Genomic DNA, 17,865 nt, shown 5'->3' on the forward strand with positions numbered 1-17,865 from the left:
GGCACAGCAGGTTGCACTTAGTTTCGTTTGCGATTGCTGCATTATCTTGATCTGCTCTTAACTATGTCGGTGTGGGGGGAGGAGGGAGGGTGAGTGGGTGGCTGTGGCGTCACCCGGCTGACGGATCAGCTGCTCTGGGTGTTATTTTTAGACTGTATGTTATATTTAAACATAAAATTGTGTACATATAATTTGTTTTGTTTTTGTTTTTAATATATTTTTATCAATAGTTCTAGAAAAGGCTAAAACAATGTTGTGGTTGTTGTTGTTGCTGTTTGCTGCACACACACAAATCGAAAGATGTTGTCCTCGTGTTGTTGTTGTTGTTGCTGCTGTTGCTGTTGGTATATCCCAGTTTTAGCGTTGAAAGTTTAAGACTTGTTTGTTGCTTGTTGACGACGCAGTATTCAAATTGATGTTACAGCTGGTCTTCTTCTGTTGGTTTGGTTAATTAATTAGGAATGGGGCAAATGGCAAAGGGCAAAGGGCCAGCCAGCGGTTGTTGTTCTTGTCTCTGTTGCTAATTGTTGTTGTTGCTGCTGCTGCTGCTGTTGTTGTTGTTATCGCCTTGCCGCTGCAGTTGTTGTTGTTGCTCCTGCTGTTTTAGTATTGTTGTTTGAATAAATATTTAACGTGATTTTAGGTTTTAAAGTTCTTATTTTTGTTTTTTAAATATATTTTGCGCACTTTTTTTGTTTCGCAACTCTTTTGCTGTAGCTCACTCACTTTTTCTTGTTTATTTTTCTTGTATTTATTATTATTTTTTTTTTATGCTCAACAAAATATTTAAATCAAATCGGCAATATTAGCAGGCATTTCCTCAATAGTAGTGTGATAGAATTGTTCAATATCCTTTAGGATTCGTCGATCATCATCTGTGATGAAGTTGATCGCAACACCCTTGCGACCGAAACGACCACCGCGACCGATTCTATAATACAAACAGATTTAGAAGAGAATTGTGACTGGGTGCTAGTAATAGATAACTTACCTATGAATATAGTTCTCGCGATTCGAGGGCAGATCATAGTTGATGACCAACGACACCTGCTGCACATCAATACCACGCGCCAATAAATCGGTTGTAATCAGAACACGGGAAGAGCCCGAACGGAATTGTTTCATGATAACCTCACGATCGCGTTGATCCATGTCACCATGCATGGCCGACACGGTAAAGTTGTGGTTAGACATCTCCTGGGTAAGCTGGTCGACCTGATGGTAAAGCAAATAAAGCGAATCTTATAAACTGGCAAGTTCTTTGATAAAATAGTCTCCACTCGATTGAAGATGATGGTGTCTCAACTAAACAAAGTCAATCGGTTTAGTTAGAACGCAAGAAATAGATTTTAAAACAAATATAGATTATTGAATAGATGCTATATATATATGGAGTCTGATAATCTCTTGGGTGTTCGTGGATGCTTACCTTGCGACGGGTATTACAGAAGATAACCGACTGGGTAATGGACAGCGTATCGTACAGATCGCACAGTGTGCCCAACTTCCAGTTCTCCTGCTTAACGTTCACGTAGAACTGCTTGATACCCTCGAGTGTCAACTCCTCCTTCTTAACCAGAATGCTAACTGGCTCACGCATAAAGCAACGGCTCACTTCGAGTACATCTGGTGGCATGGTGGCAGACAGCAAGATCACCTGGACATCCGGGGGCAGCATCTTGAATACATCCTGGATTTGATCTTTGAAGCCGCGCGACAACATCTCATCGGCCTCATCCAGTACGAACAGCTTGATGGACTGCGTGCGCAGCACCTTGCGATTGATCATGTCATAGACACGACCGGGTGTGCCAACTACCACGTGGCAACCGGACTCCAAAATGCGAGCATCCTCGCGCACATTGGTGCCGCCAATGCAGGCATGCGAATGCACCTTCATGTACTCACCAAGTGCCATAACCACACGCTGAATTTGGGTGGCCAATTCGCGAGTTGGTGCCAGGATCAAAGCCTGACATTCGCGCATGGACGTGTCGATTTGCTGAAGGATGGCAATCGAGAAGGTGGCAGTCTTGCCAGTACCTACAAAATGACCAACCAAAAGTTTTCCAAGTTAATATCTAGCGGAGCAAGTTATGTTAGATAAACTGCAGTCGCAGATTGATTACAATCTATCTTAACAATCAAGGTCTTTTAGGCCAGGTTTTATATTAAAAGTTGACCAATATTTGACAAATTATGGTATAGCTATGGGGTGGTATGCATATTTGGAACTGTTTCGTGCATTTTGCCAAGGTTTTTTTTATATTTGTTTTCAAAGTTGCGCCCAAAATAATGAAAAGGTTTAAACGATGAATTTTTAAGAAATTTTCCATTATGATGGTAAAATAATTGCAATTAGCAGAATTTTTATATTTTTCAGTTAATATGCAATTTTCATGTATTCTAATAATTTTGCTTTCAGCATTTAATTTTCATAATTTGATGTATTAAATAATTAGGAAGATTCGCTCCAGGGATAGTTTTTTGTGTAGGAAGAGTTTTTTTATAACTGAACAAAAACAATTTATCAACAAATCAGCGCCTAGGCTAATATTTTCTTTAGATGCACACACACACATACACACACATATTTCTACATCTACAATTTTTTTTTTTTTTTGCAAAGTTGGGCAACGCTGTTCTAGTTGAGCGTTTGCACAGATCATAAAAACGCGCTAAAGGCGATCGCAAAAGTGGCGCGCAAGCGCTTCGCTGCTCACCAACAAAGCGGACAAGTAGGAGAGCGAGAGAGAGAGAAAGTATGCGTGTGCCAGTAACAAAAATTGAGAGAGCACAAGCTGCAGCAGCAACAGACAGCTGAGTCACCGTTATCGTCATCATCCGCTCTCGCTGCTGCTGCGCTGCTGCTAGCTAGGCAGCCCCCATAACAAAAAAAAAAATTTGCACTTTCTCGCTAAAGCGAAATTTGTTTTCTTTTTGCTGCCTTGTTTGTTTAACGTATGTATAAATTACTCACCGGACTGGGCCTGGGCAATGACATCGCGACCCTTGACGCAAGGAATGATAGCGCGCTGTTGAATGGCCGATGGCTTCTCGAAACCGTAGCCATAGATGCCGCGCAGCAGCTCCTCGCGCAAGTTCATGTCATCGAAATTATCGTAGACCTCATGCCAGGTCGACTCGATGACGCCCTCAGGGTCCATGCCAGCGGGACCATCTTGAGCTATTTCACTTCGATCATCCCTATGGAACAAAAATACACAAAAAGATGTCAGTAATGCACATTCAAATGAAAATTTTCATTTCTACGTTATTTTTTTTTTCTCATAATTTTTTTTGGTTATGGCGAATCTGCGCTTGGCAACCAAAGGCAGCAAAACGACGACATTAGAGGTCGGTGGCGACAACGACGTTCAGCAGCAGAGGCAGGCGGGTGGGCCCAGCGGCAACAGCGAAAACGACACTTACATTATCAACAATAAAAAATTGACTAGTTAAATTTGTATACTGAATTTCGACGGCTTGAGCACCGTTCAGTTAAACAATTTCTGGATTAGTTGTATGTCAAAAATTTGTAACGAAAATTTTTTTTTTCTTTTCACAGAGTGCACACAAACGTGTTTTGTTGTGCGTGCTGTTCTGCGGTATTTTCACGTATGCGAGCGAATGCCAGTGTGAGTTTTAACGACCGCTAGGCGGCCTTTTGAGCGTCTCGTCGTCACCGTCGCCCAACGAGTGTATATGTGTGTGTGTGTGCGAAAGAGTGCACTAGATATGTCAATGTCAGTGGTTGCTTCGGTCGTGTGCATGTGTCTGAGCAGTAAGAAGCTATCTACTTTTAACTGCAGTGTTGCATGTGCGTAGTAGTTGGGAAATAGTAGTAGATTAAAGCAAAAAAAAAAAAAGGTACTAAACGAAGCAGGCAAGAAAATGTTTAAGCCAACAGGCAAATTTAAGGCGTGTGTTTCAACCACTTGCAATATGAGTGAGTGTGAGTGCCGAAAAGGGAGAGAAAAAGGTAGCGCTTAGCGGCACAACCACCAACGTATTTGAGAAATTCTAAGAATTCACCGCTCTAGGAAATCATCTATTTTTCATACAAATATGCGCATATGTATGTATATGTCATACATATTTATATATAGTGATAGCAGTGTTGGCATTGAATCGCAATAGGTAGTCATTCATTGTTCATTCCATTTTAACATCCAGTCAGTGACCATGAGTCAAAATGCGAGCATTTGTATGTGCGAGAGAGAGCGAAATTTGTATAAATGCAATGATTTCATTGTTGCTGCGTTCAGACGAACCTCACTGCAAAGCAAGAAACTCATTTAACCTCGTATGGAATAAATCGGATGACTTATTTTCTTTGTTATTTATTAACCCTGTGTCGTTCCAAAAAATTATATATATGTACATATATATTTGACCCAACGTCACACACACGCACACCATCAACAACCACTGAATTCTCTCATATTCGTTCTCGCTCTCTATCTCTCTCTCTGCCATTGCCCGTCACTCGTGCCGCAACGTCCATCGACGTCGTGTAAAAATTCTTTTCGTTTTGTGTTTCACATTTTGGGTTAAATTTTCGAATGCAATTTTGAATACTATTGCTCACTTATACGGGCTTAAATTTATTTACAAATTTTTGCAAACTGCCTTGTTAATTCGACTTTCACTTATTATGAATTAAATCGTTGAATAATACTAACATTTTCTGATTATTTTTTGGCACTTTTTATACACGTGCTGCTGATTGTTAAAACCAAGCAAAAGAGGCTCCATCTTGCAAAACTTTTAGTGATGTAAGGGAAACAACCAAGTTATCGATATATCAAAGTTCAACTATCGAAATTTTCAACTTTAAATCTGCAATATTCAAAAGACTTTATAGTTGAAATCAGTTTTTATTTAAAGAAAAATATATATTCAATGTTTTTTTTTATTGATATATAAGTTGATTATTCAGATATATAAAGTTTTCAGTTGTTACAATCGATATACAAATACAATGGGAGCGGTGCTGCCATTCGACTAAGACCTAATGACTCATTCACTACATTTTTGTTATCGATCTACTATCGTACCTATTCAATTGTTTTCAGTATGCAGTATTTTTTAGAGCATATATATTTTCAAATTCAAAACAAAGATTACGGGTACCACAAATTTCCTTAAGCCTAGCCAAAAAATAAAGTTTGTGATTTATGAACAAAATTATGTAAATATTTGAAGCTGTGATTTTACTGATTTCGTATCATATCAATTTGTATATCGAATATGGTTCGAGATTAACAAATTCATCGCGAATTATAGTCGCGTATTTTTATTATCGATTTAATTGAACTATCGATGTTTCTGGTCCCATAGTCAGTATAATTTCATCGCCGCATCACACAGCGTGTGAAAAGTGTGAGTTAGCATTGGATTTTGGAGAACTTAGCGTATTAATTGCAAATTGTTGAATATGTGCAAATTCTAATTAAAGTTTGTGTGGCCGGCAGTTGAATTTTTATCAAAAAGGTTAGCAGCAAGACGTTGTTTCAATACAAAGCCAAGTTACAAATGAAAGGCCGACTCAATTACACGCACATACAGACACATATGCGTATATTCGCCGACGGCGTTGGCTGCACGCATATATGTGTATGTACATCTATGGGTAGCGTGTGTGTATAAGTGTGCAAAAAAGAAGTGGAAAAAGTTAAGCAGCCGGTCGGTGTCTCGCTGCCTCATTGCAAGAAATGTCAAAAATTGGCTGTTGGCCTTGCGTTTTTGCTTTTCGGCAAATAATTCTTTGTTGGGCAGCATTTACGGCAGATAAAGATAAATATATAATTTGTTCGTACATATACATGTGTATGTACATATTAAAATTTAAAAATCTATTTTTAATTTATGATTGACCATCCTCGTCGTCGGTTACTCGACCGGCTAGAAAAGCACTCAAGCAGCGGCAGAAAAGACCGATTCATAACACACACACACACACTTACTCATAGAATCAGGCAAGGAGACTTGAGATTGTTGAGTCATCGCCTGCTCTCACTCACTCATTTGCATTGCACGACCGGCGATTTATAACGGCCATATATGCCATTTCACTCGCACACACACTCCAGCGCACAGTTTTTGGCATTGCACTCGTCGAGTGAATCGGTGGGTGAGAGTGCTAGCGTCGGCGGCAGCTGTGACTCACGCGCGCTCTGAGTGCCTTTTTTTCTTCTCGATTTTCCATGCTTGGAGCCGCTAAACAACATTTTGCATTCAATCGTTTTTGTCATTCTGTGCAAGTCGGACGTGTTGGGGCTGCTGCTGCTGCTACGTACGGTTTACCCTCTGTTCATTGTGTGTGTGTGTGTGCTATCTTTTGCTGGCTGTGTTAGTGTGTGTGAGTTTTTTTTTGAAGAAACAGCTAGTTAAAAAAAAAGAAGTATGCACTGCTTTTCGAGTTTCATCGTAAAAATCGAGATTTGACAGGCGGCGCACAAACAAAAAAAAAAAAAAAAAATAATTAAAAGAAGAAAATTTCACATTTTTGAAAAGGCGTAAAGTTTTAATTCGTCAAATTATCGTTAATTTCTCTAAATAACTCTCTTTTCTACCCTCTCTCATTGCAGTTTAAATAAGTTTCCTTAAACAAATTACGTAGAAAATCCACGATTTTCTCACTCTCACTATACTAAATTTCTTGGTGGCGTGAAAAGTGTTTAACAACAGCAACAACGACTACAGCAGCAGCAATAACAAATTGAAACAAAGTAACGCGTGTGTGAAATACAACAAATACATATATACATATATTCAATAGTCATTAACAACCACAACAACAACAACAAATACAACAAACTACAATCATGAGCTGGCAAGATTATGTTGATAATCAACTTTTGGCCTCGCAGTGCATCACCAAGGCGTGCATTGCCGGACACGATGGCAACATTTGGGCGCAGTCCAATGGCTTTGAGGTGAGTACCGTTAATCCAGCCAACTAATCTTGCCGAACAAATTCTCGTTGGCAATTCGACACTGAGACATTTTTAGCAAGTTCAAGGGTGTGACCGACCGCCAGCAACAATGCGTCCTCTGTCTGCTCACTCACGCACACACACACACACACACACACACACACACACACACGCACAAACTCACATGCACATCAACACCCACGCATACAAAGAGATAGAGAGAGAGAGAGAGAGCAATAGCAGCTGGAAAATATATACCCCAGCAGGACTTCATCAAATAGTTCAAAGTAAACTGAACTAAAAATTTCATGACATTTAAATATCCAACTTGGAAGCTGTCGTTTAGGAAGTTTAGCTTCTGAATTTAGTTGATGTGTTTAGTTTATAATTTTGACATGATATGCTTAATGATGGGTAAATCTTGTAAATAATGTCTACAGCACATATCGTTAAATGCAAACGAAATTGTGAAGTTTCAGATCAAAATTTAACAAGAATTGCAAAGTTTTTAGATAGAATGTTAAATTCAGTGCATTTTGCATGCTCTTATGTACTGCTGTGCCTTAATCGCTTTGCTTCTTGTCCGCCATTTGTACTTTTATTTCGTTTGATAAAGCAACTCCCACCCTGTATGGGTGTGCACCCCCTGCATACGCTCTCTCTTGTTCTCTTTCTCTCCAGCTCTCTCGTCAGATATCGCCAATACAGCCGACTGCGCAGCTCTCTGCTCAGCTTCTTACCGTCTGTCGCGGTCACCCACATATACAAACGCAAAACTTTAAAATTCGAAAGTTCCTGTAAAACTGTAGTGCAATCGTCAAAGTTGCTGATAAGAATTCGTCTAGAATTGAATATATTAATAGCACAATAGGGCACAGCTGGACAAATTGGCTGCTGTTGATTATCAAAAGCAAAGCCTTCGATTATTTTGTGACTCATTAAAAAAAAATTGCTCTCAGGTGGATTAGTCACTCAATTGAGTATTAAAACAAAGATGATTCGTCATTTAGAGTGCATTCGATGAAAGGTGTTTAGCCTGCAATGGCTGAGCGCAGACTGTGTCTGTGCCCGTGTGTGTGTGTGTGCGTTTGTGAGTAATTTCTCATAGCCGGGTTTGGCCGGCACAACACAAGCATGTGTGCACTTTCCAACACTGGCGCGATAGCACTGCGCTGTTTATCCCCTGCGCACTCTTTTTCATACAACACAAGCTGAGCTGGTTGACGAAAGATTGAAGTAGGAGAGAAAGAGAGAGAGTGAGTGAGAGGGAAAATTGCCCTTTATGCGACTCACACCGCTCGCCGCATATAATAAAATAACTAACCGGCGTTATTTGCTCTTATCAACACACACACAGACACACACATGAAGCACTTCACTCAATAGTTTGATGTGCATATGTGTGCGTTTATTATCTTTGTTTCCTCTGCCAACGAAAAACATTTTTTTTTTATCACAAAAATAATAATAAAACTACGCGCAAGTTTTAAGTCGATTGGAAGTGAAACGAAAGAAATGTATCTTGAAAAACGCAACGACCGCAGTGCCGCGTCATCAGCGTCTACATTTTATATTCGCGCCACGTTTTCGCATTTACTTTATATGTATGACTGTGTGTGTGTGTGTCTGTGTATGTGTGCTTGTGAGTGTGTACAACTTCCTGCTGACTCCGCCGTGCGCCTAACCGCATACTTTATCCTTTGTTTGTGCGTCTGTTGCGCGCCCCATTCATGCTTGTTTTTTTTTTTTTTTCGTCGACAGGGGTGGGGCCCAGGGACACTCCCTTGTGCTTTGTTTTTAGTATATTTTTCGCGCAGTCTGCTTTGCCAACTGTCCAAGATGCAGTATTATCGATAAATATAATCGATATTTATAATTTATCTACCATCGAAAAATTAGCATACGCCAAAAATGATTTGTTTGCACGACAAAAGTCGAAATTTATATAGACATGTTATATAATATAAAATGAGTGCAAAATGTGAAATGAACTTACAATTGTTGAAGAAGAAGAGTCCTTTTTTATATTTTTTAAGCTCCAAGTGGGAAAAAGTTGCAGACATTTTTGATGCCAACAACAACGGTGACAACCTTCGTTTTTGGCCATTTGCTGTATTTGCAATTCGCCGCGTACATACATTCACGAATCTCACTTTCATTTTGTGTTGGCCTCCGATCGAATGTTATGTATGTGACTCTTCTTCTTTTTTTTATATATTATTTTCTTTCTTTGCACTTACACTACGTTCGTATGGCTTAGAGTTTACCTACATATCTACCTGAATCTGTTTGATTCGTTACATTTCCATGATTCATCGAAAAATTTATCGCCAAATAAAGTTATTCGAGTTTGGATCAGCTGCTGTGTGGCATTGCCAGACATTTTTTTTCTTTGTATATGTGTGTGTTGTCAACTTTTGAGCCAAAAGTGCGTTCTTATCAAAACCGTTTTTTTTTTTTTGCGTATTACGCTTCGTTTTTTTAAAATACACGCAAATGGATTGTAGCATAAAACCCGTCTGCTTTATAAGTAACAATTTGTGTGTTTTTTAAATAGTTGCACTTTTGGAAAAACATTAGTTAAAAAGGCTGCGTTTGGCGGCATTTTTTTTAATTTGGCTCGTTATTGTACATTTTTTGTGGTCATTGCCTTGCCTATTATTAGTGTGCATTTCTTTAATTAATTGAGTGGTTTTGATAAATTTATTAGACATTTTTGGCATACCTACAGCTTTGTTCGCGAAACCGGCTTTTTATGGACTGCGCTCTCTCTTTGCGCACTCACCCAGCAGCTACTCACACTGATACACTCAGGCTTTTGCGCTCAATTTGGAAACTTCTGGAAGGTTTTTTTTGTCGTTGTTCTCTTTTCGGCTGGTTTGTCTCTCATTCTGCCGGCAACTGTCATTAACATATTTGCCGCTTGTACCGCAACGACTTAGCAAAAGACTTATTAATAATCATTGTTCTGTTCCTTTGCCAAATTGCTGGCGCTTGGCAACAACGCACAAAAACTGAAAGAGCGAATTTTGCAAACTCTTGTGTCCTGCAAATGTTCATAACATTTTGCGTGGGGTAAGGCAACTCCTCGTTTTGCGTGTTAGTGTTGGCAAACTAGTTTTTGCTCTTTACGATTACAAAATCAAGGCAAACGGTCAGCCGTTCCTTGCTTGTTATTGTTGCTGCTGCTGCTTCTGCTGCTGCTGCAGCGTGTCTCTCATTTTGTTAATGAGTTGGCAGAAGACGTCGTCGTCATATTCATTTCATGGGTGGTGAATGTGGGCAGTGGTGGGTTTTTATTTGCTTACCTCTCTCCCTCTCTCTCTCTCGCTTCCCTATACGGGGCTTGCACGTTTGAGTGGGCTGTTTGCTGATTACAAAATGAATGTATGTATGTGTGTGTGCGTATGTGTGTGTGCGTGTGTGTGTTTTGCCGCCACACACCTCACTGCCTAACACTAGGCTTCTTAGTAAGGATTATTATTAAAAGAAATTGTATGTGCACGCACGGCAACGCAGGATGCATAAATTTTCTAAAATTTATGGCACGTGTGCGTGACCCAAAGCCGGTTATAGGGTATTCAAATGTAATGCATACATATGTAAAAATGATTTTATTTTGTATATTGCAGGTTACAAAGGAGGAGCTGGCCAAATTGATCAGCGGCTTTGATCAGCAAGACCTGCTTACCAGCAGCGGCGTGACATTAGCCGGCCAACGGTACATTTACCTCTCAGGCACAGATCGCGTGGTGCGCGCAAAACTGGGCAGAAACGGAGTGCACTGCATGAAGACGACACAAGGTAGGTGAAAAAAAAAATAAACGGAATGTAGAGTTGCCAACTGACATTTTTGACAGTTTTCAGGGTATATATATTAGTCGTTGATGGGGCACAATTCTTATCAGTTGCGTGCTTCTTAGCTTCTTAATTTCATTAATTATTTGTTTTCCCCTGCCTGTAAGCACAATGTAGGTGCAAAGCATTTAATCCCTAGATAAGTCTTGTGACTTGTGCCAGGAGCCCGTAGCAATAACATTTTGATAAGCATTGAAAAGTTAGCAATTGCGGTATTTTTTCCTTGTTGCAAGTATATACAAATTTATACATATATGCGTTTTGTTTTTTCCTTTTCATCTGTCTGATAAGCAGAGTGCGAGTGATTGCTCGTTACAAAAACAAAGGAAAAAATAACCCAAGAGCAGCAGAGCCAAACATTAATGTATAAAATGCCTAATTTGTTGTTGTTGTTGTTGTTGTTTTTGTGCATTTTTGCCACGTAACCAACGGCAAACGTAATAAGCTGTAAATGATAGGCAATCATTATGCTATGTGCCTGCAGTTTGTTGCTCCATTTTCCCGGTCAACTGGCGGCTCCTTCTGATACACACACACACACACACACACGCACACTCACCCATACACTTGCTCTCAAATAGCTGGCAAAATAAAATGTGGCAGCGTTTCGTTTTTCACTCAATTTTTTTTTTTTTGCTTATTTTCTTTTACACCTTGTGCCTAAAATATGTTTGTTGTTGCTGTGAAAACTCTTGGAAGCAGCTGTCTGTCTAACAGTATGTGTTTGCCAGCTCGTTTATATATATATATATATGTGTGTGTGTGTGTGCCATAAAACTAAATTTGTTTTTGCTGCTTGTTTGCCGACGCTTCGTCAGCGTCGTCGTCGCCGTCGGCGTCGTCTTCCATATTTGCCTAGTTTTCTATATACATACATATATATTTGCGGCAACTGTTGCGCGGCGTCGCTGCTGTCCGCTGCAGCAGCCGCAGAGCTCAAGGTTATTGCCATAATCCATTTCAAGTGCAAATGTTGCACAGAATAAGCCGCAAAAGTAGCGGCAAGCGAGTAGCATATAAATGGAAATAGGCAAGAAATTGGCATAAAATGGCAAACTGGTCTCTCTCTCGCTCTCCCGCTCTCTCGCTTGCTTTGACCTAGCTGACTTGTGTGTGTGTGCGTGTGTGTGTATATGTATGCATGTTGGCGCCTGGGATAAGTCTCTGGACTCTTGCTTTGACTTTATTTGGCATTAAATTTGAGCTCTCCGAGGCTGGCGCTTTGCTGGCACAGCTGATCGCGCACGACTTACAATCGATTAAATTACCAAGCAATTTATTTACCGCAAATTACCCCCACACTGGCCCCTCTACACGGTGTGACCATCGCAGCCTTACATTGTCTGTCTGTCTGTGTGTGTGTGTGTGTTTGTTTGTTTGTTTTTGTATGCAACACTTTGGTAATTAAAAGGCGCGTGTAACAGCGTTTAAACTGAAATACAACTTGATATGCTTGTTTTTAGTACGCTTCAAATGTTTCAAGGCATGCGGCGCGCACTGCTTTTGTGTAATTAAATATGAATTGAAATGTAATATTAGCATTGTGCGCGCTATCAGACAAACAGACACATTAACAGCTTCTTATCGAATTTAGTTATCGATTGACAGAGACACATTGCCTGCCCTCTCTCTCTCTCTTTCTCTCTCTCACACGTGTGGGTGGGTGTTGCCAGCCTGCTGCAGGGCGCTACAAGTGTGTGTTTGTCTATGGGTGTGTGTGTGTGTGTGTGTGTACTCGTGCGTCTGTTTATCTCTATCTCGCTTGCTCGTTCGCTCTTGCTCGTAGACATGACACTTCACTTTTGGTTTATTGACCCCAGTTCAAAAATTTCTTGGAATTTTTGTTGGCTTTGATTTGATTTGCTTGGAGCGTCAGTTAATTGGGTTAACAACAAAAAGAACAACAACAACAACAAGAACAACAATTTGATGCACAATTGATTAATGTAGTAAGAGTATCAAACACTTGACGCGATTCATTTACATTTCAGTAATACAATTTTTGTTGCCGTCTGTTTGGCAGCGTGAAAGACTTGTCATTCAATATTATGTGGCTATCTGTGGCCGGTCTGTCCGGTTTTCACCTGGTCCAGAGTCTCTCTGCCTCTCTGTTTCTTTCTCTGCATCGTTTTATTGAGCGTTTTATTCATAATTTACTTGTTGATGATGTTCTGTAAAATACAGTTAGTTCTTGTTTCTCCATTTGCTGCCGTGCTTTGCTTTCTCTAAACTATTCGTTTCTGTTATATTGTCAACCGGATAAGCGTCTAAAGATGTTTGTGTATGTGTATGTGTGTGTGTGTGTGTAATTATGTTGCCGTGTTAAAATAGCCAAAGAGATTTTTACAAATGATTAAGATTCCATGCTGAGCGTAGAATAGCTGAGTGTTATGCGGCCAGTGTTAATAATACTTTATGCTATCGATAAAATTGGTGTTGAAATAAATTATCGATTGTGGATGGGGCTTCTTTTTAATGCTTTTAATGTGGAAATTGATCAAGTTTAAATATTCTTTTATATTTGTTCTCTTGCAGCCGTCATTGTTTCCATCTACGAGGATCCTGTGCAGCCCCAGCAGGCCGCTTCCGTGGTGGAGAAACTTGGAGATTATCTGATTACTTGCGGGTACTAGAAAATAAAATATAAAACAACAACAATACAACACCATCAACAACAACAACAAACAACAAACACAACAACAACACAGCAACAAATTCGATAAGAAAGCGTAAATGAACTAAATAACTAAAAAAAAAAAAAGAAAAGTAATTATTAATATTTAAATTTATGAGAAATGGCAAGAAACATTTTGAGGTAATTGTGGTCAAATAAATCAGAAACTTGAGCAGAGAAACCAATGTCAAAAAAAGCATAAAACCAACAACAACAACAACAAAGTAATTACCCAAATGACCTACAACAAAATTATAAATTTCTGCATAATTATATTTAAACATTTTTGGTTCATACGATAAAAATAATAATAAAAAAAAAAAAAACAAAAACAAACAAAATCTTAAACTCAACATAAGACAAAAAACGTATTGGAAAGCATTTTGTAAGCAACAAGAAAATTAACAACGCAAAGCAACGCAGGCAAATTTTTGAAAACTTTTTTGTACAGCTGTCTAGTATATATATATATATATATATACCGATCTATAAACACACACATACACAGACTAGTTGGGATTGAGTGAGAGAGGGTGTTGAGAAATAGGAACAGAATATGGAAAAGAGAAAGAGAGATAAGTCGAGAGAGTCAGTCAAGCAGCGAACACACAGGTAATTACCAACCAATATAAATGAATATATATATGTATATATATATAACTATATATATATTTATATATGTAAACTATTTGGAGAACCATGAAGCTCTATTTTTATGTGGCAGGGAAGATACACACATACACCTACAACATCTACAGTGGTAGCATTTTTTATACGAAAGACAAAACTTTGAGAAATGTGTAATATTTAAAAAGAGAAAAACCATAAAAAAGAGCATACATTCTTTTAGCCATATTTGAAATATATGTATGTATATGCTCATCATTGGGAGTTAGGTAAAACAGAAGATTCCAAGACACCAACAACACGCACACATATATATTTCGTTTTCCAAACCGTCTCATCTAGCCATACATATATAGATACACACATACATACATACATACATTCATATAAACGTACATGCATACATATACTTGTACACTTGCGCCATTTGCTCTCTCTCTCTGTTTGCGCTTTTCATGTTTGTAATTTTGCTATATTCATACAAAAAAAAAAAACAAAAAAAAAAACGAACGCTAAAAACGTACATACATATTTATCGATAAACGGCAATTACAATCCGAACGCTGTGCAACACTGTCCGTCTCCTGCCAGTCCGCCTGCATGCCTGGTTTATGTGCCAGCGCGTTTAGAGGAAAATTCATTGCTGAATCTAAATTAACAACAAACAGAATTCGGTAATAAATTGCCATTAACAACACATACATTTACATACAAGACGACCCGTCAAATGCATGCAAATAATAAACGAAACAAAAAAAAAAAAATAAATAAAAATTTAAACTACTTACTACCAAGCATACATAAATAAATGGCTTTTTATGTTAGTTAAACAAAAGTCTTTTTTCCAACATTTTCCCCTATCATTTTTACGTAAAGAAAGCGTCGAAAGACAAACAAAATTCATAAAAAAGAAAAACAACAAAAACAAAAACAATGCATTAATATAAATATAAAAAGGAAATGAAAAACATATATAATACGATACTTTAATACTATTGAAATAAAAAACGGAGCAAGGCAAAAATCCTGCTCATAAAAATGGTATACAAAGGCTCTTTTTTCTTGTTTCCACTGGGCACTTTTCCAGTGTTGTTAAAGCTGTCGATTCCAAATCGATAGATTAATAAACTTGGTTATCGATCTATCGATCTAACGTACATTTCGCTTGGGCTCGCTGCACAATTGCATAAAATACTTTTAGCTATATAAAAATTCATAAGTTCGTTGTCTTTTAATTAAATGGGGCCTTCATGGAAAATAAGTCAACGACATATTTTTTTTTATCTATATTTTTATGGCTGACGCAATCGCACAATTATTTCATAAATAATGTGCAAAATTTGAATATTTTCCACGCAGCTGCGGTTCTCTGTTCTCTTCAGCAAATGTCATTTTCGGCATATTTCATTTTTTCTTATTTTTTGACTTGGCCCGTCGCAACATTGACCCAAAAATACAAATTCATACGCAGCGTGAAAATCTTCGCACATCTTTGGATGATGAGTTCCAACACATGTGCTTGACACTTTCGCTTTTGAATCGAGTTTCTTTTTTATTTGGTGAAAATCAGCATTGGCTATTTATCGGTTGCACAATTAATCACAGCATATTATTATGATGATGATTATTGTTGTTTGTAATAAAACTGACTGGGCCTGGTTTTTGCGCCGCACACTCTTCTCCCCCTTTGAACAATTTATGGCTCGTCTGTGTGTTGAATACCCTTGCAAAGAGTTAACAGCTTAGTCATAGATGTTGAAAGCTATGAAAACTTATTCGACTTCTACATAATATAGGCATAGTATATATAAATATGGGTCTGGTCTTTGCGCCGCACACTCTTCTCCCCCTTTACAATTTATGGCTCGTCTGTGTGTTGAATACCCTTGCAGAGTATTTCAATTTAGTCATAGAAGAGAAGTAGACGTCGTTCAAAAAGTATGAGTTTTAATTGAGTTCTACCTTTTATAGGAAGCATCTGTCCACTTTGTTATTAATATGTCCTCATATTTCTTCTATTCCTCTCACTTAGTTGCAATAGCATAGACCTTTTGTTTGTAAGAGTATCAAAACTTCGGCATGCCGTAGAGTGTAACTTTTTGTTTTTATTCCTAGCTCTAACGGCATCATATATAAATTGTTTGGCTGCGGGGAAGCTAGAAATCAGCACACATTAATTCATTTAATAAAATATGCAAATTTTTCAAAGGCATGTGTAATTTTTTACGACTTGGGATGCCTCAATAAAAACAAAGCTGTTGGCCTTGCATTTTTTGTTTAGAATTTGAATTGGCAAATTATCAACCAGTGTTGGGCAGCACATAAAGAAAACATTACCTATCGATTAACTATCGATAACACTCGATTATAAAAACAATTGACATTTTATAAATTTTGAATAGGTTTTTTAGAGAAATAACACTCGATTATAAAAGCAATTGACATTTTTTAAAATTTTGAATAGGTTTTTGACAGAAATACTACATTTACATCTGCATTTTACCTAAATCTGGGGTATATTCATTTAGAATCCGGTCTGTCCCTGTACACGGCGTAATTGCTCGAACGCAATCCAAAATATAATCGACCAGGGTCCAATGCGCAACCAGCAGGGCAAAAAACCCTTATACATGGCAAAGAAGCCCTCCTGTGTAATCAGCTTGTGGTAACAGTCGAATGCGTTCTTGTAGTGTAGGCCTTGGCCCTCGTCATTGTACGGCTGGTTTATGATGCGCGACTTGACCACATCGGCGGGTGTGCTCAGTATGCTGGCTGCCAAGCCGGCGGACACTGATGCCAGGAACTGTAAAACGCGTCCATCTTCCAAGTGCAGCAAGGCAATTAAGTGGCGCTTGCTAAGATCATAGCAGGCCGTGTCGCCTGAGCGATAAATGTGATTCAAAATGTATGCATTCTTGCAGTTTTAGTTGCGGGCGAATCGCAATTGCTTACCGGCTGTCATGAGCGTGGCCCGCAGACAGCTTGGCCCCACGCCCTTCCACAAGGTCTTCAGACCACCCTGGGCATAGATGGACTCCAGCGCCTGCTTCACATTGCTAACCCGCACTGGATAGCCGAGCGAGCGCTGTCTGCCCTCCATTTGCATGCGTATCTTGACTATGTCCAGCGGATTGGCAATTGCCTGGCACATGCAGCCGGCCAGGCAGCCGGCAAGAAAGCCACGCATCATGGACAGCACCTCCTTGCCATTTTCATCCACATAGATCAACTGGTGACGCACATAGTCGTAGGCTACGACACGGGGAGCATTGAACAGCAGGTTACGGATCACCATTGCCGACAGGCCACCGTAGGTGCCACGAAATCCCTCCTCACGCATCATTCCAAACAGTGTGCCGAACATGCCACGTTTGGGTTTGCTGGCGGCTAACTTATCCGCTGCCTCGCCCTGCAAATGTAAACGCGTCTTGGTCACGTCCAGCGGGTAGGAAAAGAGCTCGGCAATGGTGGCCCCAACGAAGGTATTGATGTACACCAGCAGGAGCTGGTGGGACTGCGTGGCCTGTTCGAACGATTCCGGCCACGATTGTCTGTTTGGGTAATCTTGAAATACATCTTTTTTATTCATAACAAGAATTTGATAACGGAAACAAATGAAACAAGTAAGAGGTTCTAGTCGGGAGCTCCCGACTAGGGGATACCCTGAACCCTCTTCTTCCAACATCAAATGCATATATATATTCTATTTTAGAAGCTATATGTCAAGTTTGGTGACTCTAGCTCTTATTATTTACCAAAATTGCC

General features: G+C 39.2%; 3 protein-coding genes across 4 annotated transcripts; 1 reads left to right on the forward strand and 2 right to left on the reverse strand.

Annotated features, from left to right (window-relative positions):
* Window positions 1-687: 687 nt before the first annotated feature.
* Window positions 688-4,756, reverse strand: LOC115759189 (eukaryotic initiation factor 4A). 2 transcript variants are annotated; one of them, XM_030700065.1, is made up of 5 exons: window positions 4,686-4,756; window positions 2,981-3,207; window positions 1,430-2,043; window positions 992-1,215; window positions 688-931 (listed from the first exon to the last, which is right to left on the reverse strand). In XM_030700065.1, coding segments are annotated over exons 1-5 (1,212 nt in total). In that variant the 5' UTR covers window positions 4,688-4,756; the 3' UTR covers window positions 688-786. The 2 variants fall into 2 exon arrangements, with proteins under 2 accessions (XP_030555925.1, XP_030555927.1); XM_030700067.1 differs by lacking the exon at window positions 4,686-4,756 and adding an exon at window positions 3,433-3,566.
* A 1,999-nt stretch (window positions 4,757-6,755) lies between these two features.
* Window positions 6,756-13,560, forward strand: LOC115759191 (profilin). Its single transcript, XM_030700068.1, has 3 exons — window positions 6,756-6,941; window positions 10,574-10,745; window positions 13,335-13,560. The coding sequence occupies exons 1-3, from the start codon at window positions 6,831-6,833 to the stop codon at window positions 13,430-13,432; spliced, it is 381 nt and encodes a 126-aa protein (XP_030555928.1). The 5' UTR covers window positions 6,756-6,830; the 3' UTR covers window positions 13,433-13,560.
* Window positions 13,561-16,502: 2,942 nt separating this feature from the next.
* LOC115758811 (mitochondrial uncoupling protein 4C-like) lies at window positions 16,503-17,722 on the reverse strand. Its single transcript, XM_030699589.1, has 2 exons — window positions 17,053-17,722; window positions 16,503-16,980 (listed from the first exon to the last, which is right to left on the reverse strand). Exons 1-2 carry the CDS (start codon window positions 17,687-17,689, stop codon window positions 16,625-16,627), a joined length of 993 nt encoding a protein of 330 aa, XP_030555449.1. The 5' UTR covers window positions 17,690-17,722; the 3' UTR covers window positions 16,503-16,624.
* Between the last annotated feature and the right edge of the window lie 143 nt (window positions 17,723-17,865).

This window comes from Drosophila novamexicana, unplaced genomic scaffold (assembly GCF_003285875.2).
Source record: "Drosophila novamexicana strain 15010-1031.04,08,12 unplaced genomic scaffold, DnovRS2.1 tig00000193-arrow-pilon, whole genome shotgun sequence".
Lineage (NCBI taxonomy): Eukaryota > Metazoa > Arthropoda > Insecta > Diptera > Drosophilidae > Drosophila > Drosophila novamexicana.